Source organism: Ochotona curzoniae, unplaced genomic scaffold (assembly GCF_017591425.1).
Source record: "Ochotona curzoniae isolate NIBS_2020 unplaced genomic scaffold, NIBS_Ocur_1.0 scaffold_2453, whole genome shotgun sequence".
NCBI classification, from domain to species: domain Eukaryota; kingdom Metazoa; phylum Chordata; class Mammalia; order Lagomorpha; family Ochotonidae; genus Ochotona; species Ochotona curzoniae.
This window is the reverse complement of record NW_024467094.1, coordinates 15261226-15289224: the sequence shown is the minus strand read 5'-3', so window position 1 is coordinate 15289224 and position 27999 is coordinate 15261226. Positions and strand designations below refer to the sequence as shown.

The 27999-nt window shown below is 54.5% G+C and overlaps 1 protein-coding gene across 1 annotated transcript in view; it reads right to left on the bottom strand.

The window, feature by feature from the left end:
• The window catches only part of RAB11FIP4 (RAB11 family interacting protein 4), a 92642-nt gene that overhangs the window by 48242 nt on the left and 16401 nt on the right, over nucleotides 1–27999 (bottom strand). Inside the window, exons 2-3 of the mRNA XM_041001048.1 lie at nucleotides 15389–15476; nucleotides 14070–14158 (exon numbers count right to left, since the gene is read on the bottom strand). Of these exons, the coding sequence (XP_040856982.1) occupies nucleotides 14070–14158; nucleotides 15389–15476 (177 nt within the window). The remainder of the gene's footprint in view (nucleotides 1–14069; nucleotides 14159–15388; nucleotides 15477–27999) is intronic.

The following is a 27999-nucleotide window of genomic DNA, read 5'->3' as shown; positions in this document are numbered from 1 at the left end:
ATGACCCAGCTAGACCACCCTGGGGAGTTTACCTAAAGGAAATGAAATCAGCATAGGAAAGTATTACTTGCACTCCCATATTTATAACAGCTCAATTCGTAACCGCCAAGATAAGGAATCAACCACCACCAACTGACATTGCATAAAGAAAAGTGCCATGTGCACGCGGTCTACAACCTAATCAGCAGGATGAGCGAACGGCAGATGAGACATCCTTCAGCAGCCCGGGACCCAGGGCTGCGGAGTTTCCGGAGGGAACGAAATGGGACAGGCAGGCGGCAAGTTAGACTCACCAACTGCAAGCTATACTTCCCGTGACCCCCTCCCCAGGCTCAGAGGAGCCAGACAGCAGGGAGGGGCAACCTCTCCCGTGGACACAGGATCAAAGTAGAAACTTCTCTCCCAGGCCAAGCATGATGGCTCAGCGGCTAAAATCCTCGGCTTCCATGCCCTGCCGATATCCCATATGGGTGCCAGTTTGTGTCGTGGCTGCTCCATTTCCCTTCCAACTCTCTGCTTGTGGCCTGGGAAAGCACAGGAGAGAGGCCCACATCCTTGGGATCCTGCACCGGCATGGGAGATCCAGAGGGCTTTGGATTGGTCAGCTCTGGCCATTGCGGCCATCTGGTGAGTGAACCAGTGGACAGAAAATCTTTCTGTCTCTCCTTGTCTCAAAAAAAAAAAAAAGGAAATTATCTCTCCCACCTTTCCTTTCTCTACTTACTCTGTCCCAGAAAGTGTTTCTTTCTTCTTTTTTAAATTGTAAAATCAGATATACAGAGAGGAGGAGAGACAGAGAGAAAGATATTTTGTTTTTTTTTTAAAGATTTATTTTTATTTTTTTTTCATTGGAAAGGCGGATATACAGAGAGGAGAGACAGAGAGGAAGATCTTCCATCCGATGATTCACTCCCCAAGTGAGCGCAACGGCCGATACTATGCCGATCCGAAGCCAGGAGCCTCTTCCGGGTCTCCCACATGGGTGCAGGGTCCCAAAGCTTTGGGCCGTCCTCGACTGCTTTCCTGGGCCACAGGCAGGGAGCTGGAAGGGAAGCGGGGCTGCCGGGATTAGAACCGGGGCCCATATGGGATCCCGGGCGTGCTAGGCGAGGACCTTTAACCACTTGCGCCACTGCGCTGGGCCCAAGATATTTTGTTTTAAGATTGACTCCCCAAGCGGCCGCAACAGCCAACGCTGTGCTGATTTGAAGCCAGGAGCCTTAAGTCTCTTCCAAGTCTCCCATGTGGGTGCAGGGTCCCAAGACTTTGGGCTGTCCTTGACTGCTTTCCCAGGCCAAAGCAGGGAGCTGGATGGGAAGCGGGGCTGCAGGGATTAGAATTGGTGCGGGACAAACTGGATTGCTGCTACACATACTGGCAAACCAGGGTAGGAGACGGGCCTGATGGGGGTTATTGCGGGTCGCTCTAACTAGGCTGCAGCTCCCACTGGTTTATGCAAGGGCCGAGTATGTGCTGGGCAGAACCAAGCTGGATTGCAACACCCATTGGTTCCAGTGGAAGTCGGGAGTGAAAATAGAACCAACCCAGCAATTGCAACCACCAGCTGATTGGGGTGATGGACTGTGCTGGGCCCTGTAATTGCTAGCACATACAAGAATCTGGTTTGAGCACACCTCAGACAAAGTGTCTTTGGAGATCTCCCCAATCAAAATGCTGGACTCAGAACCCTAACCAAGAAAAGAGAGAAGACAGAACAGGTCAACCAACCATCTCTGCTATGATGGACTATGTCAATCAGTGGATTCTTCAAGGACCTCATAGTGCTTGGAGTGGCAAGATTGGCAACGATTCATAACTGTTGAAATATCAAAACACTTGAGCAAGAACCTCAGAGCATACCCTACATCCGGGACCTGGGGAGGGTGGAAAATTGGGTGGACCTTCTCCCTTAATACCCCCCTTTAAACATGAAGGAAACACTTTCCTGTAGCCCTTGAACCTTTTTACCCTAATTAACTATGTAAAGATTGTCAAAAAAAAAAAAAAGAATTGGTGCCACCAGTTCGTAACCTGGCTGCACCACTTCCCATCCAGCTCCCTGCACATGCTTTGGGAAAGCAGCACAAGATGGCCCAAGTCCCCGGGCCCCTGCCTCCATGTGGGAGACCCAGAAGAGACTCCTGGCTCCTGGCTTTGGATTGGCTGAGTTCTGCCCACTGTGGCTATTTGAGGAGTGAATCAGGGGATGGAAGATCTTTCTCTATGTCTCTCCTTATCTCTATAAAACTGTATTTCCAATAAAAATAAATAAATCTTGGGTCCAGCTCGGTAGCCTGGTGACTAAAGTCCTCGCCTTGCATGTGCCGAGATCCCATATAGGTACCGGTTCATATGCCGGCTGTCCCACTTCCTTTCCAGCTCCCTGCTAGGAGAGCAGTCAAGGAAGGCCCAAAGCCTTGGGACACTGTACTTGCATGGGAGACCTGGAAGAGACTCCTGGCTCCTGGCTTTGGATTGGCACAGCTTGGACCATTGAGATTACTTGGAGAGTGAATCATCAGACGGAAGAACTTCTTCTCTGTCTCTTCTCTTCCCTATATATCTTACTTTCCAATAAAAATAAATAAAGGGGGGGGATGTCAGTGGTATTTTTAAAAAGTCACAAGTCACCTTAATTACTTGCAGATTTGGCATTTATGATCAGGGCTGCCCTAACCCAGGTGTGTCGGATTTCCTGCGTGCCTGGTGCCTGACTGTGGCAGGCAGTGAGGGGTGAGTGGGCTTCAGGGTCAGAGCACGCTCAGCGTCATGCCACCTAGCCGCTCACACTGTTCCGAGTGCCCGCCTGTTGTGCATTTTCAAGAGCAATGAGCGGCCGTTTGGGGGCTTCCCATCTCCAGCGTGCTGGGGGGCGAGTGCCGTGGATCTTCAGCACTCTCACGGGGTTGTGCTGGAATCTCACTGTTTCAGCTTTAGCTTCTCTGATGACACGTCACATGAGGGATGTTTTCATACGTATTTGCCACCTGTGTATATTCTGAGGTACAGTGTCAGCCTCTGCCTTATTTCTTAATCAGTTGGTTGTATTTTAGGAATCTGTGGTTCTTGGATAACAAGGCTTTAACACTACATCTTTCATACATGCATACACATGCGCATACGAGGGCATGCACATGCTTTTACACATGTACATACATACATGTATTTAGATGTACACATTCATGTACACACACCAACAAACTGGGTTGGGCCTGAAGCTGGCAGAGCTCAAGCGCGCGGCGTAGCTGGGAGTGAGCCCTGGGCATCTATACGCGATGCTGTGTGGCCGCTCTCCACCCCAGGCTCGGTGGTCCTGTGGTTCCCCCACCCAGCTCTTCCCAGTGTAGCTCCCTTCTGCCTGCCTGATCCTGTGCTGCCTGAGACCTGCCCCAGGGCTCGTTCCCGAGGGGGCAGGATCCTCCCACAACCTCTCCTCACCAGGACTGGTCATGCTCCATGTGTGCAACAACTGACCACAAAGGTACACTGCCAGTGGGACTCACAGCACACGGGCGAGGAGGGCAACATCCCCAGGACCAGCCAGCCGCACCAGCGGGGACCGCGACTGGACACACAGTGCTGCTGCCACCCATGTCATCTGAGAGGATGGACTTAGCTTCCTGGCGCAAAACCCCACAAAAAAAAGACTGGGGCCATGCACCTAGCATCCATCAGAGACACTGAACTGGGTGGGTGGCTTGCTGGAGCCGTGGAGACAAAACAAAGATAATGAAGAGGGTTTAGACAGCGTGGAAGGGACAATGACATGGGCCTTGCTGACACAGAGGGCTCCGTGTAGGGATCAGGAGTGAGCATTCTCAGGAACAGCGTGGCTGCCGGCCCCGGCATCGCTTGTCAGCATGCTCACGCCTGCACGCTGAGCCTGGCACCAGCCCAGATGGTGGCCAAGCTGTCACTCACGGCTGTCACTCATGGTCACACACAGGGTCTGAGCCCTGGGGCTCCTCCCGCCTTAGCTCAGCAGTGGCCTTGAGGAGGTGCCTGCGCAGGAGTGCCACGAGGAGGATCAGGTCCAGTGTGGCACTGATGACCGCTGTGAGACAGGCTCCTGGCTGCCATGGTGCATCCTCAGGACACAGAGGATGCTCAACTGCCCGCCCCTTGCTCACAGAGGGACCACTTCAAGTGGCTGCAGCTGGGCGTCTGTGTGTGCAAAGCCTAGGAGTGCGTAGGGCTAGGGAGGGGGTCAGGAGCCACCACCCCAGAACGTGCCCACTTGGGTACATGGACTCTTTTGAGCTGAAGGTCATTGAGGAATGGTGGGCATGGGAGCAGCTCTCTGCTTCCCCCCGATATCTTGTGCCAGGAGAAGGAACAGACCTAACCTGCATTTTCTTCTGGCTACTGTCTTGATGCTCGGCTCCAGGAAGCTCAAATCTCCTTTCCCTTCTCCACAATGTATCACCCTTTAGTAATTGGTACAGAAGCCCCTGGTTTAACTTTCAGATTCTCAATTTTTTTTCTCCCAATCTCCCATGCATATAGAATCAAATGGCTGTCACCATGGTATATGTAACAGGTTAAGTCTCTGCTTGATGCCATATGGGCATTGTTGGGAGTCCCACCTACTCCACTTCTGATCCAGTTCCCTGCTAACGGCCTAAGTCCTTGGGCCTCTGCACCCATGTGGGAGATCCAGAAGAAACTCTTGTCTTCTGACTTAGGATCAGCTCAGCTCCAGCCACTGCAGCCGTCTGGGGAATGAACCAACAGATGGAAGATCCCTGGTTCTCTGTGAATATGCCTTTCCAAGAAAAATAAATGAATCCTTTCTTAAAAACTACAATATCAAAATTTGTTTATTTTTTTCTATTAATCTGTCATTTTGTCAGTATTAAACATAGACCCCAGGTACAGGACTTCATAGGGTATGGGAAAAGTTCCCTACTCCCACCAAAAAACGTTTGGTGGGGGCCTCATCTGCTGGCCAGGGATCCCCGCTGTGTTCCCGGAACCCATAGGGTTTCCATGGGAAGGTGAAAACTGACGCTGGGCCTTGTCTTCCTTCTTCTCTTAAGGAAACAGGAAGCACCCAGGATCAGGCCGAGGGCTGCTTCCCTGGCTGAAACCCTGGAGTGTTGAGTGGTTCCTCACGGGCCCAGCTGGCGTGGCTGTCATGTGACCAGGCGGACCGGGCCCTGGGAGGTGGGACAGAGGGAAGGCCCCAGGAGCTGAATCTCTCAGTTTATAGGAGTGTTGTTTGTTGCAGGGGTGTAGGGGGAGAGCAAGTCCAGACGCAGCCTTGCTGTGGGCACCTGACCGCCATCCCTGCGACCACAGTGAACCTTACAGTGTGTGTCACAGGTCAGGACCTCCAGCACTTTCTGGGCTCGGTGCTGGCTTGCTTCCTAGGCACTTTCATTTTTCTTTCTAATTATTTATTGATTTATTGGAACAGCAGAGTTAGAGAGGAGGAGAGACAGAGGGAGATCTTCTATCCGCAAGTTCACTCTCCAAATGACCACAAAGTCAAGGCCAGGCTGGGCTGGAACCAGGAGCCAGGAACTTTCTCTGTGTCTTCTATGTGGGTGCAGGGGCTCAAGCACTTGTGCCATCTCTCACTGCTTTTCCAGGTACATTAGCAGGGAGTTGGGTCAGAAGTAGAGCAGTCACCCATTGTAATACCAGAGGGGAAATCAATGTGGGGGAAGGGAGAGGGAACTTGTGGAAGGAGACGGGAAATCCCAGAACCTAGGAAACCGCATCATGGGCCCGGCATGATAGTGTAGTGGTTAAAGTCCTCTCTGTATATCTGCCTTTCCAATAACAATAAATAAAATCTTAAAAAAAAGAAACTACATTATAACACAATAATAAATGTATAATTTTTTTAAAGATTTGTTTTATTTTTATCATAAAATCAGAAATACAGAGAGGAGGAGAGACAGAGAGGAAGATCTTCTGTCCAATGATTCACTCCTCAAGTGACTGAACAGCTGGTACTGTGCCGATCCAAAGCCAGGAGCCAGGAACTTCTTCCAGGTCTCCCGCATGGGTGCAGGGTCCCAAGGCTTTGGGCCGTCCTCGACTGCTTTCCCAGGCCACAAGCAGGGAGCTGGGTGGGAAGTGGGGCTGCCAGGATTAGAATCGGCGCCCATATGGGATCCTGGTGAGTTTAAGGCGAGGACTATAGCAGCTAGGCCACCACAATAAACATATAATTTAAAAAGAAAAAACAAAAGAGAAACAGCCTGGACTCAAAAGGGAATGCAGGAAGATGGCACAGCAAGTGGCAGCTTTACATGCCATGCCACAGCACTAGCCCTCCGACCACTAACTTTAAATGGCACTACACAATCGACTAGCAAATCACCAAGGGCAATCAAGCCGAGGGATGGCCTTTGGAGAAACAGATCTGAAGCTTCAAACATGTCCATGTAGGGCCCATTGCAGTGGCCTAGCGACTAAAGTCCTCGCCTTGTATGTGCCAGGATCCCATATGGGTGCTGCTTCATGTCCCTGCTGCTCCACTTCCCATCCAGCTCCCTGCTGTGACCTGGAGGAGCAGTAGAGGACGGCCCAAAGCCTTGGGACCCTGCACCCACTGGGAGACCTGAAAGAGGCTCCTGGCTCCTGGCTTCAGATTGGCGCAGCTGCAGCTGTTGTGGCCACAGGGAGGGAACCAGTGGATGAAAGTTCTTTCTCTTGTCTCTCCTTCTCTCTGTGGATCTGTCTTTCCAATGAAAGTGAATAGATCTTAAAAAAAAAAAAAAAGAACAAGTACATTAATTTTTTTAAATGCCCATGTCATTAGGAAAGGGGGAAATGGCTGGAGAGAGTAGTCAGTAGTCGGTACCAAGACCTGGTGAAGACGCCACGTTGTGCAGCAAAGCGCTCGTTCTGGCTCCTGCCATGGGAGACCCTGGGAGGCGGCAGGCACTGCTCAAGCAGTCGGGTCCCTGACCCCCACATCGGAAACCTGGGTTACTGAAATGGGTGACAGGTGACAACTGCTCCATGGAGACTCGGGTTCCGGCCCTGCTGGTCCATGGGCCCGGGGTATTACCCTGTCTGGAAAGGCAGTCACGGCTCCTCAGAGGCCAATAATGCCATTCCCGTGACTAGGCACCCAGGCAGCTGTGCTCCACAGGCAACGCCCGAGCTGTCCCCAGCTGCTCTAGCTGAGGACGTCCGCTGGGTCATGTGTATGGAGTGCCCACCATCTGTGCAGACACGCATTGTGCCTGGTTCAAGGTTCAAGACTTTGCCCTGTCTCCAGGCTCTGGGCCCCAGCCTTCGAGGAAGAAGCATAGATGTGAACTGACTGGGGGTCAGACAGACACTGCCTGCATTGCAGAACTGCCCAGGGAGTGGCGGAGAGGCTGGGGCTGGCCCTGGGCCCTGGGGATGCAGTCTGAGCACCTGCCGGGGTCTGAGGAAGCTCCCGAGTTCCCAGGCAGCTCTGCCGAGGGGCAGGGGGGGCACTCCTGCCTTACACACGGACTTCTCAAACATAGACATGCACTGGACTCACCTGCGGGCTGGCACTGTGACACAGCTGGCTAAGCTGCCACCTGAAACGCACCCTGGCAATTCCACTCCTGATCCAGCTCCCTGCTAATGCTCTTGGGAAAACAGTGGCAGATGGTCCAGGATGGCTCCTGCTCCCATGTGGGAGACCCAGATCGGAGTGCCAGGCTCCTGGCTTCATTCTGGCCCATTCCCAATCATTGTAGCCATTTCGAGATGGTCTCTCCCTCTCTCTAACTCTACCTTTTAAATAAATAAACAAATCTTTACATAAATAAAAGTGGGGGCATTCAGGCATCGATAATTTTCTTTCCTTTTTAAAAAATGATGTGTTTATGTATTTATTTGAAATGCAGAATGAAAGAGGTATGCATGCATGAGCATACGCACGCACACACACACACTGATTTGCTGGTTTATTCCCCAAATGGTCCCCACAGCCAGGGCTGGGCAAGCTGAGGTCAAGACCTCTGTCCAGGTCTCCAACATGGATGGCAGGAGCCCAAGGGCTTGGACCATCATTCATGGCCGTCCCAGCTCTTGGGAGCACTCTCTCAAGGGCTTGCTCAGGCTCCAGCACACCGCGCAGAATCTCCGTGGCATCAGGAGGTGGCCTGTGGGACTGTGGTGGAAGTGGGCTGGGGAGAGGGTGAGAGACAGCGGATCTGGGGTAGACCGGAGTGAGGAAAGCCAGCAGACTGCAGCAGGTGTGCCCCGCCCGTCCCCGCCCCCGCCCCCTTTGGCCCAGCAAGTCACTTCCCCGAGACAGGGAAGCTCTGAGGCACAGGACGAGTGTGGGACAGTGGCCGCCTCAGGCAAGGTCCCTCCCTGAGCGGGATTCCCTCTGGCCACCACACCTCAGAGAGAAGGGCAGGGGTCCTCCCACACCTCCCAGAGCCCAGCAGCATCACCGAGGCACTGTGTTCAGGAAAGTGTTTCTGAAGCTTAAAGTGCTGGAGCTGTGGGTGGTTGAGAAACACACCGCAGCCCTTGACGTGAAGCCGGGGGCTTGGACGGTCAGGTGGCAAGCACTGGGCCAACCCGGGGCAGAAGCTCTCCGCTGTTTCCTTCCTTCCCTTCCTTTCTTCTACTTCTCTCTCTCTCTTTTTTTCTTTTTGGGTAATAATTTACTAATTTGTTTTGTTTTAACATTTATTTTTCCCATTGGAAAAGCCAATCAGATTTACAGAGAGAAGAGGAGACAGAGAGAAAGGTCTTTGGCCCACTGATTCACTTCTAAAATATCCACAACAGCTGCACCAATCTGAAGTCAGGAGCCAGGAGCTCTTCTGGGTCTCCCACACGGGTGCAGGGTCCCAAGGAGGGGCCGTCCTCAACTGCGCCTCCAGGCCACAAGCAGGGAGCTGGATGGGAAGTGGAGCAGCAGGGACACAAATCAGCGTTCATATGGGATCCAAGCTCTTGCAAGGCGAGGATTTAGCCATTTAGTCATTGCGCCTGTTTATTTATTTGAAAGGAAGAGTGACAGAGAGAGACAAGAAGTGATTGGCCATCAGCCTGGTTCACTCCCCAGGCATCTGGTAGCCAGGGCTGGGCCGGGCTAAAAGCCAAGAAGAACCAGGGCTTCACTCAGTTCTCCTGTGGGAAAGAACGTGGGCCAGCTTCCTTCTGCTGCTTTCCCAGACACATCAGCAGGGAGCTGGATGGGAAGTGGCGTTTCCAAGACTCAAACTGTACCCACATGGGATGCTGGCATTTAGGCAGTGCCTTTAGCCTCTGTGCCACGACATGAATGATTTCCTGAGTTCTGTAGGCAAGCCTGGGGTCTGGCCCAGTGTGAAAGTAGTGGTGAGCTGAGGTCCCAGCTTCCCAGCCCTGCGTGTTGCACCCCTAGGGGACTGTTCCCACCTAGGCTGGCCGAGGCCGCAGGGAGAGGCTCTGAGGAGAGACATCTGATTTCTTTTCATCCTAGACATCAGAATTAAGTCCATGGATTACAGCTTTAAACACAAAAATCCGATGCACAGAATGAAAATAAAAGGAAGTGGCTTCAGAATCTTGGGTGGGAAATCCTTGCTAAATGTGAGACTGAAGTCTGAAGCCACGATGGAAAAAAACAGATGAACTGGCTACGAAACGTTTAAAATTTTGCCATCATTATGCACAAAGCTAAAAATAAGTGACAGGGTGTGGGTGTTGCGGCACAGCGGTTAAGCCACGGAAGCAACACTGGCTGGCATCCCATATCGGAGTGATGATCCGAGTCCCAATTATTCTACTTCCGAGTCAGCTTCCTGCTAATATGCCAGGGAATCAGCAGATGTTGGCCAAAGTGCCCACAAGAAGACCGGGCTAGAGCTCCTGGCTCCTGGCTTTGACCTGGCCCAGGCCTGGTTGTTGCGGCCATTTGGAGAGTGAGCCAGCAAATGGAAGCACACACACTCTCTCTTTTTCTCTTTCTATTCCTGCTTTTTCCTTTTGACTGAACCCTGTTCCTCAGAGACCCCAGGGGCTCACTGCACTCACCTCTGCCCTCCCAGTGTTCACAAGGTAAACGGGCATGGCTATGTTGCAAGGAAGTGTTTACAAAAATAGGCTGCTACCTTTGGCTCCTAGTGACAATAACCGGCTATCCTCTGACTTACCCCAAAGCGCCAAGCAGCTGACTCAGGCAGAGCAGCCCAGAGGGACGGGGGTCTTGAGACGTCCACGGTGGGAGGAGGGAATCCACCGGGGAGGGGCCACCAGGGACTGTGTTCCTACTGTGCAATGTGTGGAATCCTTGCATTCACTCCCCAAGCCACTGTTCCCGATCCGTTCCCTGGGGGTACCAGGGAACCTCCCAGCAAGACCCCAGGCTCTGGCTGGCTCCTGGTATCAGGCTGACCCCTAGGGGTCAGCTGAGACACAGCAGGACACCAAGTGCCTGGCCTGCAGGACTGGCCTACTCCCCTCCACCCACAGTCCTGCCTGTGATCTTGCTGCTGCTGCAGGACCTGGAGCTGGAAGGAGACTCATGCTGCCCAATTTACCCCTCCTGACATGCAAAGCCCAGGTCAGCTGAGCTGCCTGGAGGAGCAGAACAAACAGGGCCAGCAAGGCTGCCCACATTGTCCACCCATCCATCGTCATCCCACTGGACCTGGGCCAACCAGCCACCTGTCAGGGTCAGAAAGGGGTTTGCCTGGGAGGAGTGAAAAACCCAAACCCAGAGAAACCAACACGCAGAACCAGTCCCAGAAGGATGGCGAAGGTGACCGACACCATCCTTCAGCCACCCCTTGCCCACTGGAATTGGGAGGGAAAACTGTATTTCTGCACAAAGAGGAGTAGGGAACGCATGGTTCTGCCCTCCAGGACTTGGGGCGCAGGGTGGACACAAACCCAGAACACCAGGATTTGAGGGTAAGAGGAGCGGGGGTGAATTGGCACCACCTCTTAGCTTGGTCCCAGGACAGCACAGGGCCTGTCTGCTTCCTCGGTGGGTCTCCACAACAGATAAACTGGATTAGAATGGCCCCACTTCTCAGCAAACTGACTTGAGAGGAACTTGCCCAGGGTTGTATGACGGTCTGTGGCCAAACTGGGGGAAGCGCCCAGTTCTGGTTGACCTCACAGACTGCCTCCTCAACCTGCCTCCTGCTCAGCACTCCACCAAGGGAAAGGGCCACCCCGAAAGTCCTTCGGAGTCCTCGGTGTTCTGTTCACCCTGGGGAGAAGCACTGCTCCTGCGAGCTGACATCACCCTCCCCCAGCCTCTCTCAGCACCTGCCTCCTTCCAGCAAGGCTCCGCCCCACACCTGGGGCCTGGCTTTGGTCCCAGTTGGCATCTGGCTGGGTGACAACATCCAGAGGCCCTTGCTTAGGACTGAGTTACTGCACTAGCCCAACGTGCCACCCCAAATGGAGAAGAGCTCGCCACTCCCCAAGCTGAAAAGCAGTTGTTCATTTACCTTCTAGGAAATTAGGAGAGCGAACAGGCCCATCCCCCAGCAGGCAAGTGTTGCCCTCCGCCTTAACCCTGACAAAAACAGGAAGCAGAAGTAATCCGCTGACCAGTCAGTTATCTCCTCCTTGCCCCCCACCTTACAAAATCCACAGGAAGTGCTCATTCTACCTTCCTGTGAAGGTGATTTAGGAATTGCAAATGCACACCGGAAACCAACGTGCTGCAATACGTGCTGCAATTCTGTCTCCCCACGGGGCTGGGGCCTTCTCCTTCAAGCCGGCCTCCCCTGTCCTCCACCCAGGGCCCTCTTTCTGGGCTCTCCCTCTCCCGCCTGCCTGCACCCAGCTCCACTGTCAAAGGGCCACCATGGAGCCGGGAAAAGCATCCATGTATTTGGGGGCCATCCCGAGCTGGGGGTCAGGATGAGGAAACAGAATCATCACAGCTCCAGGGGGCTTCAGTCAGAGGGTCTTGAGGCCGTCAATGCCTCCCCGTGCTGGGCAGGAGAGCCCAGTGTCACACAGGAACACAGGCTGGGCGGGGCCAACAGAGGCGGAGCAGAACTGAGGATTGCTGGTTAGCAGCATGGTTGGCAGTTGCTGGTCCGCAGAAGGACGATGCTGCCATGAGAGTGCGAGGGAGCTGAAAGACTGCCATTGCCTAGTGGGGTCTTATCCATCCCGCCACTGCAGCACATGGCGCGCCCACGTGACCGTGGTGACCGTGGCACCCCTGGTGCAAACACACCTGCTGCACTGCACACACAACCACACACAGCACGCAGGACCCAATCACACAGCAACACGCTACCTCACACACTTCCTGGACCAGGCTTTCGGTTACTGAATCTTAGATTTCTATTTATTTGAGAGAGAAAGGGGAAGGATAGCAGAGTGCATGCACTTCCATCTGTTGGGTCACTCACCAAACGCCCTCAGTGGCCTGCACGATGTCAGGAGACAGCAGTGCAATCCAGGTCCCCGGGGCAGGTGGCAGGAATCCCATCCCTTGAGCCACCACTGAGGATCCCATTCCTCGAGCCACCAGCGCCGCCTCCAGGGGCTGCACCAGCAGGAAGCTGCGGGTGGGGAGCCACAGCGGGTCCTGGACCCACAGCCTCAGATACAGGATGCGGGAACCAGAGAGACTTGCCTTCAGCTCCCAGGCCTCGACTGCAGGCAGCCGGGGAGTGAACCAGCAGAGAGGCACTCTCTGTCTCTCCGCCACTCAAATTCACAAATAAAAATAAAAGAATCAATCATGCTTCCAGTTCTGTGACATCACACTGAAACTGTTTATCCAACCTCCTGGGAAATCCCAATCCGGCCAGTACCAGCTGGCGTGGGGTTAAGGTTCCCTCTGCTTTAATCCTCAAACAGAAGTCACTAGAAACAACCTGATGTGAACTGCCCAGTCATGTCCCTTGTGCCCACTGCACGAGTGGACAATCCACGGTGGACGACCGGTCCACTCTCTGCCTTTGGTTCCTGCTATCGCTAACACAGGCTTCCTTTGCTCGGAGTACCGGCATGCTTTATCTTTTATGAAGTATTGCTGAATCCCAGGATTGAAGCAAAATCGATTAAGACGGTTGTAACTGAGCCCTTGGACACATGGGACAGCAGGTCATTGTTGCAGCCTCACATACCTCGCACTGACCAGGACAGCATCCAGGGCCAAGCCCTGCCTGCGAGCTCTGAAAAGGTGCTGCGCTTGAAGGTCGCACAAGGACAGAGCAGTCCACCTGCCAGCAGACCCTTCCACCCTTGAGCGCATGCGGGCTCTCCGAGCGTTCCTACACCCCCAGACACTTCCCTGCAGGAGTGGGGCACACCTGAGGTTATTTAAGCAGGGTCTTGGGGTGGGGCCCCAGAAAGCCCACATCTGGGACTGGAAAGAAGGGGGCCCTCTCAGGTCCACTTACCCCCAGGAGAGGAGGCACTGGAGCTTGGGAACCACCAGATTCTGTGGAAGGGGGGAGCTGGCGTACACACTAGCGTGTGGAAGCTGGTGCTGTGACGGTGTGGGAGCTCATGCCCACCCCCATCCGTGCCCTGGCCTCTGCATTCTTTCGTTTGGCCATTCCCAAGTTGTACCCTCAGCAATAAACCAATCGCCTCAAGGGCAATGTTCTCTGTTCTAGTGAATTATTGAACCAGAGAGCAGGGCGGGGAGTCCCGGGTTGGGGACGGGGTGGAGGAAGGAGGGAGGCTGGGCAGAAGTGTGAGTGGCCTGGCATCTGGTCTGTGGCTCAAGTCTGGAGTGGGAGCAGGTGGGACTGACCCTGAACTTGTGGGGTCTGTCGCTAACTCCGGGAGAGCTCGTGTCAGACTGAACTGAGTGGCTGGACATGCAGCTCATGTCAGGGAACTAAGGAAAAACCACCCAGGGCCTGTCGCACAGACGTGACAGTGCCGGGCTGGTGGAGAGGAGAGGGAGACAAAGTGGCAGCCGTGCCTGCCTGGCCTCCAGCCTTGCCCACAGCTGTCCCTCCTGGGGCTCAGGTCCCCCTTCATCTCAGTGACCGGAAGTAAAGAGACTCTGCAAGGCCCGCCCCCCACACCATAGCTCCTGACCCAGACAGCACGTCCTGACTTGGCAGCCATGCCCTGGCCCACCCGGACCTGGCGACAGCGCAGTGCCCGCCCACAGTGTGGCGGGGTCCTACCTCCTCCACGCAGTCGGGGATCTCAGGCGCGCAGGGCAGCGTTCCCGCGCTCTCCACGGACAGCACGTCCCGCAGCAGCTCCTCGCACCCTGTGAGCAGGTAGACAGGCAACGTGTGGTCAGCGTCTCGGCTAGGCCCGGCCGCTCTGCTGTGACAGCAGGCCCTGAGTGGGAAGGGACTGAGGAAAGCTGGTGGTCCTGGTCTTCAAGGGGCAGGGAGGAGGCATCTGGACAAAGGGAGCTCAAATGGTGCCCTTTTACTGGGACCAAGAGAGAGTCACCAGTGCAAAAGGGCAGGCTCTGTGTGGAGGCAATCCAAGAGGCCTTCCTGGAGGAAGGGATATGAGATGGCATTGCCACGTCAACCTCCCCCTGAGGCTGAGCAGTCTGCCAACTCCTTCCCACTCCAGGACACCTAGGACAGGGCCACCCTCAGAGGGCTCTACCTCCTGTGGACTCTGTCACACAGGTCGTCTCCCCCCATATCCTTGAGCAAACACCCCAAAGTCACATCCAATAGGCTCAGGTATCCCGTAGATGCAACCTGTGGTGGTCCAAAGGTCCAAACAAACCCCATGTCCTCGACGGGAACCTCCACACGCCGTCCCTGACCCTCGGCTCACTCCCTCTGACGCGGCTGCTGTATGCTTCCCACCTGTGAAGGCCAAGCCACCCCTACAGGGAAGGACTCTGGCCCCAGTGACAGCCAACACGGTGGCGGGGAGGTGAGGAGCAGGAAGCACAGTCCCCTTCACAGGGAGTGGGGTGCCTGGAGTACCCAGAGGCAGCACGCAGAGGTGGGCACTCATGCTAAGTCACATTCTCAAATCAGCCCAGTAATAGGAGCGGCACCATCCCGGCACCACAACTGGCTTTTGGATTCAGGAGAGACAGGAGATTTTACGGTGCGTCCTTCAACAAGGGGGAGCGGGAAGAGAGGGTGTCAGGAGGGGCTGAGAGACACAGGGAGGGAGGGAGTGGCCCTGCCCACTGCTGTGGGCTTGGGAGGCTCCTGGGAGCCTGGGACCCTAAAGGGCAAGACGGAAGAGGGGACATCAGTGAGGAGGCAGAGATGCCCACCCAGCCCTGACTGAGCAGGGAACACCGCGGCAGAAGGTTAGGGAGACCCACAGTCCCACAGCTGCCAGGGCTGGCGTGGCTATGGGAGCCCAAACCCTCTCCCGCATCTCCCATGGGTCACCAGGCAGACTCGCTTACAGAGGCCACCCAGGGGGTCCCTGGGACCCCTAACGAATCTGCCATGCCAGTCTCCCTACTGAGGGAACAGGACACAGAGGGACCCCAGGACTCATCCCTCACCTTTCATGGCGAACACCCCCCGGCAAAAGTCCTTGAAGTTGATCCTGCCCAGGTCGTGGGGATCCAAGTACTTGACAAGTTTCTCCACCTGAGGGAAGGCAAGAGGACACGTGTGAGTCCGATGCTGACAGCCCGAGCGTGCGAGAGCAGCCCACCTGACCCTCTCCCTTCATCCCAGGTTAGCACCAGGCTAGCCCGCTGCGAGGTCTCTTCTGGGATCCAAGAGCAAGCTGGGACACGCACGGGGACAAGCGGGGACGAGCAGCCCAGCCCCTTCCCCGTGGGCAGCCGACGGGCGGCCATGGAGGAGGTCAAGGCTCCAGGGGACTCTTTGGCGGCTCTTCAGCACAGAACTGACACAGACTCCACGCCAGACACCCAGCTATTGTCCTAAGAAAATCTTAGCCATGTTTTACAAATTTTACTTTTGTGCTTTGTAGTTCTGAGACCCTTGGTCAAATCCCTATCAACAGGATTGGACAAACACAGTGCATGGCAGTTGCATCAGTGATTGGAAATTCCAGGTTTGGGACCCAGCACAGTAGCCTAGCGGCTAAAGTCCTAGCCTTGAACGTGTCGGGATACCATATGGGCGCTGGTTTGTGTCCCAGCTGCCCCACTTGCCATCCAGTTCCCTGTTTGTGGCCTAGGAAAGCAATCAAGGATGGCCAAAAGCCTTGGGACCCTGCACCCACGTGGGAGACCCAGAGGAAGCTCCTGGCTCCTGGCTTTGCATCAGCTCAGTTCCGGCTGTTGTGGTCACTTGGGGAGTGAATCAGAGGATGGAAGATCTTCCTTTCTGTCTCTCCTCTCTGTAAATCTGACTTTCCAAAAGAAATAAGTAAATCTTAAAAACAACAAAACCGAAAACAAAAAACAAAAAAAAAAACCCCAGAAAATCCCAAGTTTGGAGCAAAGCCAAGGATGGCTGTGATGGGAGGCAGTGTGGCAGGTCTTTTCATCAGTTTGAAAGCAGTATGACAGAGGTGTAGAGAGACACCCTCCACGGGCTGGTTCGCTCCCCAGCTGAACAAGGCTAGGAGCCTGGAACTCCATGTCCCCGGCTGAGTGCTCAGCTGCTGCCTCCCAGGGTGCGTGTTGGCAGGAAGCTGGGTTGCAAGCGGAACTGAGGCTCCAGTATGGTTGTGGGCCTCCCAGGTGTGACTCAACCTCGGAGACAGACGCCCACCCCAACTCCTGGCTCTCACAAGGAGAGCCTGGGGTCTTCCGCAGCTGGCTGATAGCCTCTCCAGTCCTTGTCAGTTGCCTTTCTCCCCCAGTCCACTTCAAATACCCACATCCCTGGGTAAGCTGGCCACCGCCCTCTCCGGGACCAGTGGCTTGGATGGTCCAGTTTGCTGGCCCTGTCCTACCCTTCCTGCCACAGCATGGCAGAGCTTGCTCCCTCTCTCGCCTGCATCCAGCCTGGGCCCCACTGTTCCCCACAGCTACCTTCTTTGCACACCACCCCTTGGACCCACCCGTCTACAGCTGTCACCATTGCCCTCCTTGGCCATGCACATGTTTCATCGGACTGTCCCACTCAGTAGACCCTGGCACCCACCCTGGAGGCAGCCTCTGACTGCCTCTCCTCCCACGTTCTCCATCACTGACAGCACCCGAAGCAATGAAGCTCTTGGCTGCCTCAGGGCCCGGCACGTGCTGCTTTCCCTGGGGTGCCTGTCTTTCCTGTGGCCGTCTGTCTGGGCCTCCCTGTGCAGCTCTGTCCTGACCATGCCCCTGTTGCTGGGGTCCCCCTCTGCTGTGGCCCAGCCTTGAGGTATCCTAGGTTTTCGCCTCTAGACTCTGGGTTGCAGTCTGTAAATATGGGTTCCTGTAATGGTTTGAGTCATTTGTGCCTTCTCTCTACAGAGGGAGCTCCTGGGGGGCCAGGGCTGTGCCTGTGTTGATCACCACTGTACACCTGCTGGTCCCCACCGGACCTGGCATGCGGCACAAGTTTCACATATATTTAGCGAGTACAGGGACCCGAGCGGTTCCACAACACATCTTGATGCTTAAGGCTTTTGATACAAGTTGCCAAATTCCTCTCCAAAAATACATCTCAATCAGAGTAACTTGGAGCTTGCCAGCCCGTGGTATTTTTTCCCTGGTTTTTGGCCATAGCTAACTTCATAACAATTGGCTTTTCTAACGAATTGGGGGTGCCCCGTCTCTGGCCCCCGAAAATTTTCAACACTTGAATTTCAGAGCTTTGACAGGTGTGGTTCTAGAGGCTTTCTTCTAAGTCAGTCTGGCATTGAGAGGGCCGCTGTTCCTCAGGGCACGTGGGTGTACACACACACACGCACACACACGCACACACACACACACACACTCACACTCTCATTCACATTCCCTTCTGCCACACAGCATGGCTGAGAGCCACACATGCCAGACCCATGGCGGTAGCTGCTGCTCCTGCTGGTTAAGCACACATGGGCACACAGACCACACACAGGCACACATGGGCACAGGGGTGGGGAGAGGAGGCTACACACCCTCACTGCAGGCACCTTGCATCTCCCCTGGTAATCCTTGTCAATATTTACTGCACAGCCAGGCCCTTCTAGAACCCTCTCTGGCTTCATTGCTCACCATGGGAACACGGTCTGGTGTGCAGGGAAGGAACTCCTGCGCCTGCTAGGACTGTTGATGTGGTCAGGGAAGACTCGCCATGCCCTTACACCACCTGCCATGCGCCCCAGGTCCAAGTCTAGTCATGGGCGCATTGCATTTCCCTTTGAGCGTGGCAGGTGCCACAGGGGTCCGCAGTCCTGGTCAGTGCCAGTGACTTAGCCTGCTGGAGTGGGGCCCTGGAGGGTACGCAGGGGCCAAGGAGCCCCCACCTCAGCCCCTCCACCCTCCTTGAGTATGCGGCTCTGGCTCGTGCCGTTATTCCAGCCTGTCCTGCCTTCCCACCCTGGCATGGGGTTGGGGTGAGGGCCGGGCAGAAGGGTCCATGTTCCCTCTGAGACCTCTGAACCCATTACCTGGTGGGCTTTATAAAGAGCCTGAAGGAGGAAGGTGGCTTTTTAGCAGCTTATGCGCAGCCAGAGCCACCTCAATATTGCTGCCACCACCTCCACCCTTTCTGACACTGCCAGGCACTGACGCGACCTCTGAGAACAGCAATGCCAGGTGACACCTGCAGGAAGTGGGGCAGCCCTCGCACCAGCCCAGCAAGTGGCACCTCCTCTTCCTGCTCTCTCAAGGTGGGTGTGGGCGGAATTGCCGAACATAAGCATGGGCTAGGACACCCGCATCTCAGGCCTCTGCAGCCCCAGCTCCGCCCAGACAGTCCGTGCTGAGGCCTCATTCTAGACCTTCATTTCCTGTGGTGCCAGTCAAGGGTGGAGTCTGTGCCTGAGTGTGGAGCAACTGAGAAGGAACCCCAACTTCAAACCCACCCAGAGAGCAGCAGGGCTCTGTAACCCCTGAGCGGCTGACGCTCCGGGACTGGGGGACGCAAAGGCAGGGTGGGTACTGTTTACTGAGAAGCAGCCAGCCAGTCCCTAGGGCACCCTAGAGCAGTGCAGGGTCCCCATCTGCTGTGCCCTCCTTTCTCTGTGGAGCCCCTTAAATGCAGTGGCCACAGATGAGGGTTCCGCACTGCCTTGCGGCCCTTCACCAAGCAGGCCATTGTGAAGTGATTTCCACACCACGCGGTGACTGCTGCCCTCACAGACTCATGGGCACCAGGGACCCCCAGCGCACAGGCAGCGGGGTGTGGGTAACGCCTGCTGGAGCCACGGCAGGCCACTAGGACGTGAGCCTAACAGCGTGGGTCATTCTTAGGACAATTCCAACAGCAGCAGTGTTTGCGGCCGCGAAAGAGCCTTCTCCTCTACTAGGGCCGGACCCCTCAGCAACTCTTGCCCTTCCTGGCCACGGGATAACCTTGTCCCCCTCATTCTGCTGATCAGTTCCTCTTTCCATCAGCAGACAGGCAAAGTCCCAGGCAGTGCAGGGATGGGCAGAGGCTGTTGAAGGTCGTGCAGGGCAGTGCAGCAGGTGACCCACCTGCAGGGCATGGGGGACTAGCGGACACACACACATCGTGTGGCTGAGCAGCCCCGGGGGCTCCTGGCTGGTGAGGCCTGGCTGGCAGGGTCCACAGGAGCAGCTATCGCCAAGCACTCCCAGCTGGCTGCAGAGCTTGCTGCCAGGGAAACAGGCAGCTCCCTGGCAATAAAACACTGATCTTTCCTTTTTTGGGGCCACTCAATTACCAGGCTTCCCCATTCTATTTCTGTGGCCTTTTTCTTCAGGCTGCTGTCTGCTCCCTCCCATTCATTCCACAGGGTCATATCTCTTCAGTGGAGCCCAGACGGTGGGGAAGGTTGCACTGCTGCTGTCACCACTACACGAACTGATCACCAGCCAGATCCTCCCTGAGCCCGCCCCCACCTCCCTGATGGCCAGGACTGCAAGGCCAAACGGGGTGGGCCCTTCATCCTTCTGGGATCCCACTGCCATGTCTCAGAAGAAGGGGGTCAGCCTGCTTATGGTGCCACTATGAGGCTCTGTGCATACAGTAAGGGGCCTAATAAACACTGGCCACGCCACTACCAAGGCAGTCAGCATGTCCCCTAAAGGACAGACTTTAAGCCCGGGGTTAAGACAACTGTGTCAACCTGGCACAGTGGTGCAGCAGCTAAAGTCCTCGCTTTGAACATGCCAGGATCCCATATGGGCACTGGTTCTAATCCTGGCAGCCCCATTTCCCATCCAGCTCCCTGCTTGTGGCCTGGGAAAGCAGTCAAGGATGGCCCAAAGCCTTGGGACCCTGCACCAGTGGAGACCTGGAAGAAGCTCCTGGCTTTGGATTGGCTCAGCACCAGCTGTTGCGGCCACTTGGGGAGTGAATCAATAGATGGAAGATCTTCCTCTCTGTCTCTCCTCTTGTATATCTGACTTTCCAATATAAATCCTAAAAAAAAAAAAAAAAAGACAGCTGTGTTGTCCCCCAGAGTGCCTGGGGTCAAGTCGGCCTGTGGTTCTTGACTCCAGCTTCCTATGAATGTGTACTTGGGGAGGGGGTGGGGGCAGCTCAAGTGCTTGGTCCCTGCTACACACTGGATATCTGGATGGTTCCAGTTCCCAGCTTCAACCTCTTCTAAGCCGGGTTGTCCAGGGCATTTAGGGTGTGAACCAGCTGATGACGGTTCTGCTTCAAATAAACATGCCATATATTTACACACACACACACACACACACACACACACATATGATACACAAAATTTTAAACAGAGGAAAGGAGGGAGGGAAGATGGGAGGGAGAGGGAAAAGAGACAGATCTTTCATCTGCTGGTTCACTTCCCAAGTGTTCATAGTAGCCAGGGCTGGGCAGGCTAAAGCCAGACACTTGCCATCCATGTCTCCCACGTCTTCCTGGTGCTTTTCCCAGGTGTATTAGCAGTGAGCTGGATCAGAAGTGGAGAAGCCAGGACTGAAACCAGCATTCACATGGTATGCTGGTGTTGTAAGAGGCAGCTTAACTCATTGCATCACAGCCCCAGCTCCCAGATATCAATATTTTTTATATCAAAATATATCATTCTATTTTCCTTAAACTTTTTAAAGTCCTTAACTTTTTTTTTTTTTTTGGTGCCAGGTGCCAATGCATGCATTCACGTAACCCTTGCCACAACCTGGGAAGCAGCTGTTAGTATTCCCGTTTTACAGCGAGGAAATGGAGACATAGAAAGGAGAGGGCCCTGTGAGTGAAGGTCACGCAGCTGAGCTGAGGCAGCTGGACACGGACGGCCTGGTGCCCGAGTTTATTCTTTACCCAGTAATTATGTCTACTAAAAATTACTATTATTTCCCCAAGTGTGGCGGCATGCAGTAACCAGAAGAAGAACAAATCTGTATTTTGCTCTCTTTGCTTCTAGAAAAATTGGCATTGGGACAGGGATGTCTTGCTTGAGAGCCAGAATATTAACGGAAAGAATATCAGCATGTTGTGTTGCTCAAGCAGAGGGCTCCGACTAGCACCCCACACACGGCTCAGAGACAGACTCGACACGTGTCAGTTAGACATCGATCAAGGGGCCGGGGAAGCCTCCTGGTGCAGGCGAGACAGTAGCAAACACACTGCACCCCATCGCTTCCACTTACTGCAACCAGAGCCCTGGGCAGGTGACATCAAACCAAATGAGCATTCTGAAAACAGTGAAGCGAGGAGAGCAAAAAGTAAAAGATGGTGTACGTTTCCAAGTTCATTTTTCTTCTTCATCTATTTTATAACCTAGACTCAGGCTGCACAGTAGGTTACAGAGAGAAAATGGTCCATAAGAGATCCTCTAGTGTGCGTTCGGTGTGGGGAGTTGTGTGGTGGTATAGCAGGAAAAGCTGCTGCTGCTTGCAACACAGGCATCTCACGGGAACTTGATCATGGCCATCCCACTTCTGATGCAGTTTCCTGCTATGCAAAGGGACGGCAGTGGAGGGCGGCCCAGGCCCTGGTCCTTGTGGCCATCTGAGGAGTGAACCAGCACACGGAACAGCTCTTTGTCTCTTTCTGTCTGTCTCTCCATCTATGTAGAACTTTTCTAAAATAAATGTATTATTATTTTTTTAAAAGTCCTCTTTCTGATGAGAAACTGAGGAAAGAGGCCCTTCACGGATGAGTTGAGTGGGAGGGAAGGAAGAGATACCTCGGTATTTTCCCTGAGTCCCCTCCCATGAGGCGTGCTGGCAGGCAGCAGCAGTCACGCCCATGAGGAAAACCTGCAACTCCTGCCTGCCAGGAGAAAGGAGGAAAAGGGGCCTCAGAGCTGGAGTGGGCCGACAGCCCGGCAGGAGGGAGCTGGAGGGCCATGTGTACGGGCCCGGGCCCACTCCCGAGCTGCACACACATGCCGCGGAGCTGCAGCCACAAGGGGGGCACTCGGTGGACGATGCCGAGCCCGAGACAAGCCAGACGCAGTCATTATAGGACGCAGACTTTGAGGTTACCCAAATTACCCTGCGTGAAGCAAAGGAGAATCCTGAAATAAATGGAAAGGCAGAAATTCTTAGCAAGAGAGAGAAAGAGAGAGAAACGGGATTTTTGAAGGCCAAATGAAATTGTTTTAGAACCGAAATGCAAAACTTCAAGTAATCGACATTTTGAAAATTCATTGGATGGGACTTATAGCAGAATGGAGACAGGAAAAAAAATAATGGTAGAATAATTGGAATTAACTAATCATAACAAGGCAAATAACCAGAGATTCAGAGAAACATTAGAGGAAAAAATTCACTCAGAAGACATAACAACTCCAAATGTACCTGCACCTGACAACAGGGCTGCAAAAAAAAAAAAAAAAAAAAAAGTGAGGCAGAACTAAAAGGCCTGAAAGAGAAAGTTGGACAAGTTGACAGAGCTGGGTCCTTCGAAACTCAGCTCCAGGGATGAACGGAACCACTTAGAGGGAAAATCAACAAGGGCAGGAAAGGGCCGAAGAACACTACTAGCACCCAGCACAACCAAGCCGGACTGCGGAGCACTCGGCCCAGTCACAGCAGGGCACGCCATGCCCTCCTGAACGGGGGACATTTATCAAGGTAGACCAATTCCTGAGAGACTGAACAGGACTTAGTACATTTACAATAACTGAAACCATGCAATTATGTTTTCTCACCAAAATGGAATTTAAAAAAATCAATAACAGCAAGACATCTGAAAAATTTCCACATCCTTGGGAATTAAGCATCATCAGCCCAAGTAATCCACTAGACAAAGAGGAAGTCCCAAGGGAAATTAAAGACACATTAAAGTAAATTAAAAACAGAAAAATGGAAAATGGTAGATGAAAAGCAACAACAACAAACTGATTCATTGAGGAGATTCATCAAACAGGTGCACCTCTAATCGGATTTCAGAGCGACAGAGCGAGGGAATGCAGATTACCGTCTCATAAACGAACGCTGAGATGCTACTATGGCTTCACAGAACTGAAAAGGCTAATAAGGAAATGCTAGGACCACCGATGGGCACAGAATGTCTATAACTTAGATGAACCAACCAAGTCTTTGAAAGACACAAAACCGTGAAGCTCACACAGGAAGAACAGATGATCTGAATAGCACTGTAAGTAGTAAATAATTTCTTCATAATGTCATTCATTCACTAGTGAATAACCCCATTTACTAGTTCACTCCACAAATGGTCACAAGGGCCAGGGCCAGGACCTTAACCCCATCTAGGTCTTTCACGTGACTGCAGAGACCAAAGCACCTGGGCCCATCTTCTATTGCTTTCCCAGGCACATTAGTGGGGTGCTGTATTGGAAGTGGGGTAGCCGAGACTTGAATTAGTACTTAGGGAAGTTGATGTCAAAGTGATGGCTTAATCGGTGGTGCCACAATGTTGTCCCAGAAATTAATTTCATAGTTCATCCTAGGAAATCCTTCTAAAACAGAAAACCTCAGACCCAGACAGTCTCATCAACTATTAAAAAAAAAGATACATGAGTTTTACCCAATCTCTTCCAGAAAACAGAACACTTCCCAAGTGATTTTATGAGTCCAGCATTGCCCTGATACCAAAACCAGATGCAGGCGGTGCGAGAGGAGCAGCCTCGGCAAGCATCTGATGCAGCAAAGTCACCACTTCCTGTAGCGTGTTGGGTTCAAGTCCTGGTTCCACCAGCATCCACTACCACACTGTGGGAGGCAGCTGATGATGGCTCAAGTCCTTGGGTCCCTACCACCCACGTGGGAGGCCCAGGTGGATCCTGGATCCTGGCTTCAGCCTGGCCTGGCCCTGGTGGTTGAGGACACTTGCGTGAACCAGCAGCTGAAAGACTGGTCAATCTCTCTCTGCATTTCAAGTAATTAATAATGAACATTATATAAAGGGACACACGTGGCATCCCACATTCAGACCTGCTGGGGGGAGTTGTTGGTGAGAGCTGGCCAGGCAAGGGGAGAGGTGGACATGGGCGTGGTGGACAGCAAGCAGAAGCAGGTGTGGGCAGAGAAGTGATTAAACTCAAGGCAGAGGGGCCTACTGGCTGCAGTGCTCGCCTTGAACGCGCCAGGATACCATATGGGCGCCCGTTCTAATCCCAACAGCTCCACTTCCCATCCAGCTCCCTGCTTGTGGCCTGGGAAAGCAGTCCATGACAGCCCAATGCTTTGGGATCCTGTACCCGTGTGGGAGACCTGGAGGAGATTCCTGGATCCTGACTTTGGATCAGCACAGCACCAGCTGTTGCGGCCACTTGGGAAGTGAATCATTGGATGGAAGATCTTCCTCTCTGTCTCTCCTCCTCTCTGTATATCTGACTTTACAATAAAAATGAATAAATCTAAAAAAAAAAAAATCAAGGCAGGGGGTCTGAGGCAGCTGGACACTGGTGCCACCAAGGGAAGAGGCCAGCAAGAGGGGACTCGGGCTCTGTCAGCTGCACCTCGTCTGGAACATCTCCAGCGGCTCTCAGGTGTGGAGCGCCTACAAGGGCTAGGTATCACGGGCAGCCCCTCACACTGCCAGCTGATGCCCTGCCCGGGCAGAAGAATCAAGCCTGGGGGTGGCTGAGGTTGGAGTCCAGCTCGGTCTTGGCCTGCGTCCCTTTTCCTCCTGATGTCTCCATTGAGTCCCTTCTCTGACCTTCCTGAGAGACTGTGGCCTCCGTGGGGTGTGGGTGCCGTAGCACCAAGCGCTCCAGCTACTTGTTTACCCACTTTCCCAGGCGGTCCAGCCGCCTGACCTCAGGCACACAATGAGACTCTGTGTTCTGGAGTCCCCGCTCCCACCCCCCACGGACAAAGGCCACTGCCCTGTCCACGGATTCTCTGCAGGGGAGCAGCCGAAGGGCAGCCAGAAGCAAAGCCAGTGGGAAACAAAGGGTAAGGCGAGGGCTCCACGGTGGGGGCCCACTCTCCCTCCACAGTCAACGCGCCCCCCAATCCCAGGTGAGGGACAGTCAGCACTAAGCTTATGCAACTGCACAGACCCCGGCCAACAAAGCCCACCCCAGATCACCCTGGGCGAGGCAGGGCACTTCTCCATACCAAGGCCCTTCAACCAGCACCCAGGGCCAATGTACAAATCACGTGAGACTAGGAGTCAGTCCTATGGCAGACAGGAGAGTGCGGGGTGCATAGTGAGGGAAGGAGCAGACAGTGGGGTTAAGTGACATGGCAGGGTGACCTCAGGACCCTGTGACTCACAGAGCCTCAAGACCTGCTCTGCTCCACCACCAGCGGCTTCACCAAGTGTGTGCTGGCAAGCCCCGACTCTGCCCAGGGCGCCGAGCGGCTCTGTCCTACAGGGTGCCCTCCTGATGCCTTCCCAGGGCTCTCTGGGACAGAAAGGAAACTGGCAGAAGAGGAGAGAAACAGCGTAGAGCAGGACAGGGCAGCAAAGGCCATGCCTTGGGCAGCTTCCCAGGGACCTGACAGCCGGGGGACAGCAGGTGTGGAGGGACCCCAGGGTGTCCCTCAGCTTCTCAGTAAAGCAAAGAAACAGTGACAGGGTTTGCCCAGCTAGGGCAGCCCTGAGGCACCTGAGGGGCCCACTTCCTGTCAAGACCAGGGTCTCCAGGGCATCTCAACCCTGGGGCATGAGCCCAGCCCAGCCTCCCACCACCGCCAGTGACTGGCCCAGGCAAAGACATGTTAGCCATCTCTGGCCAATGAGACATGGGCTGCACAGCCTCGAGAGACACTGTCTTGGCAAAGAGGAAAGCAAAAGGCGGGCACATGGAAGTGCTCCCCTCCCTGGGAACCCTCCTGGGGAACTGCCGCCATCGTGGCATGGAGTCAGCTCAGTGGGGGTATGGCTTGAAGTGATCCTTCCTGGAGCTGCCCAACCCCCGCCTGTGGATATTTGTGTTGTACAAAGGAAGAGGCTGTTTGGTGCTGATGCTTAGCTCTTAGAGCTGGAGGGATCCCCTTAACTGAAGAGGGACTGGCTTCAGGACCAGCAGGGGCAAAAAGTGGTGATGGCAGAGAGGGGCTGTGCCACACAAGGTCAGGGGTCGCTGGTCAGCACTGAGATCCAGGCACAGGCACCCCGCACCGCCCGTCCAGGGAAGTGCTGTCTTCCTTTTTGTCCCCAAGTGGCCACTCAGAGCCTGAGCCGGCTGCTGACCGCTGCCGGGACCACCCCTGTGGCTCTGTTTGCTTCCTGAACAGGAACGAAAGGGTTAGGAATCGGGCGGATCCAGGGTGCGTCTGCCCATCTGTCCCTCCCTTCAGTCAACCAGGCTCTTCCCCGACTCTCTGGTGTGTGTGTGTGTGTGTGTGTGTGTGTGTGTGTGTGGACGGCGACAGACACCTCTGCAGGGGAGGGACAGATGTCTTGCTATTTCTCAAGTGAGATAAAAATAGCCCAGGGGCCAGCATCACAGTGGGCAGATGACTGCTAAAGCTGCCACATGCCCAGGGGCAGTGTGGAGGGAGGCAGGGAGGAGGGCCACCAGGCTGTACCCACCCAGGATTGTGGGGGAGGGGAGAGCACCAAGGTCAAAGGCAGAGGTAGTTTGATGAGGCAGGGAGGGAGGCAGCGCTGCCTCCCAGGTTCTCTCGAGGCCAGTGCCTGGTTCACCCAGGGGTGATATGGGAAGATATGGGGACCAAAGAGTAGAGATTCCTGCATTAGGGAGGGCAGAAGGCAGCCTTGCCACACACCTGGCAAGCCCCGGTCTCTTAGCGCCTTGGTCCGTTCACCTGTGAAATGGTGCAGGCCAGACTCCCTTGGCTCCTGTTCCCCAGGGGCCCAAAAGAGGTCATGATCATGATTTCGGGGGTCCCTTAACAACACTGGCTGGTGGACTGCCAGCATTCCATGTAACCTAGGCTCCTTCCCTGGGGCCTGGCAGGGGTCAGGCAGACACACGCTACAGAGGAACACACTGTCTTGCCCATAGTAGGTATCTCCCGCACAGAGACCCCACAAGGATCTGAGGACCTGCAGGCCACCTGCATGCTCTCGGCAGACCATACCTGGGGCAGCCGCTGGTGTCTGTAGCCCACTTCTGGGTGATACCCAGCCAGGGGCAGGTGAACACAGAGGCTGACCACTTGCCCAAGGTCACAGAGAGACCAGTGCACTCATCAAGGTGTCAAGGAGGGTTCTGAGATGCTGGGCCCAAGGCTTTTACCAGACTGACATGAGGAATTGCTGGGCACCACTCCTGGGACCACCTGGCTTCCATGCCTTTGCACCTCGCTTTCAGCCTTGCCTGGGCACTAGCCCTGTTATGTTTTTTTCCTTTGCCCAAGATGTGGGCCATGCCCACAGCATCGTCAGAATTGGGGTGACAGCTGCCTGGGGGTACACGTGCTCTCACCCCTCCCCATAGGAGGAAGCCGGGTGCAAAGCAGCTCCAGGCTTCAGCGAAACTCCTCTGGCCTCAGCCCCAGGGGTCAGGGGCCACTCCAGGGAGGTAAAACTATTTGCTGGCAGTGCAGCCGGAAGCAGCAGAGGCAGGAGGTCTCATGCATGATTTAGGCCCCTATTTATAATTCAGATCTCTTCCTCCAAAAGTGGGTTGCAGGCCTGAGCAGAGGGCGGAGGCCGAGGCCCGTGGGGCCAGCACACCGCTCAGCCACTCATCCTCACATGGCCCTGGGAGGGAGGGCACAGGCCTTGCTGCATAAACCAGAGGAGC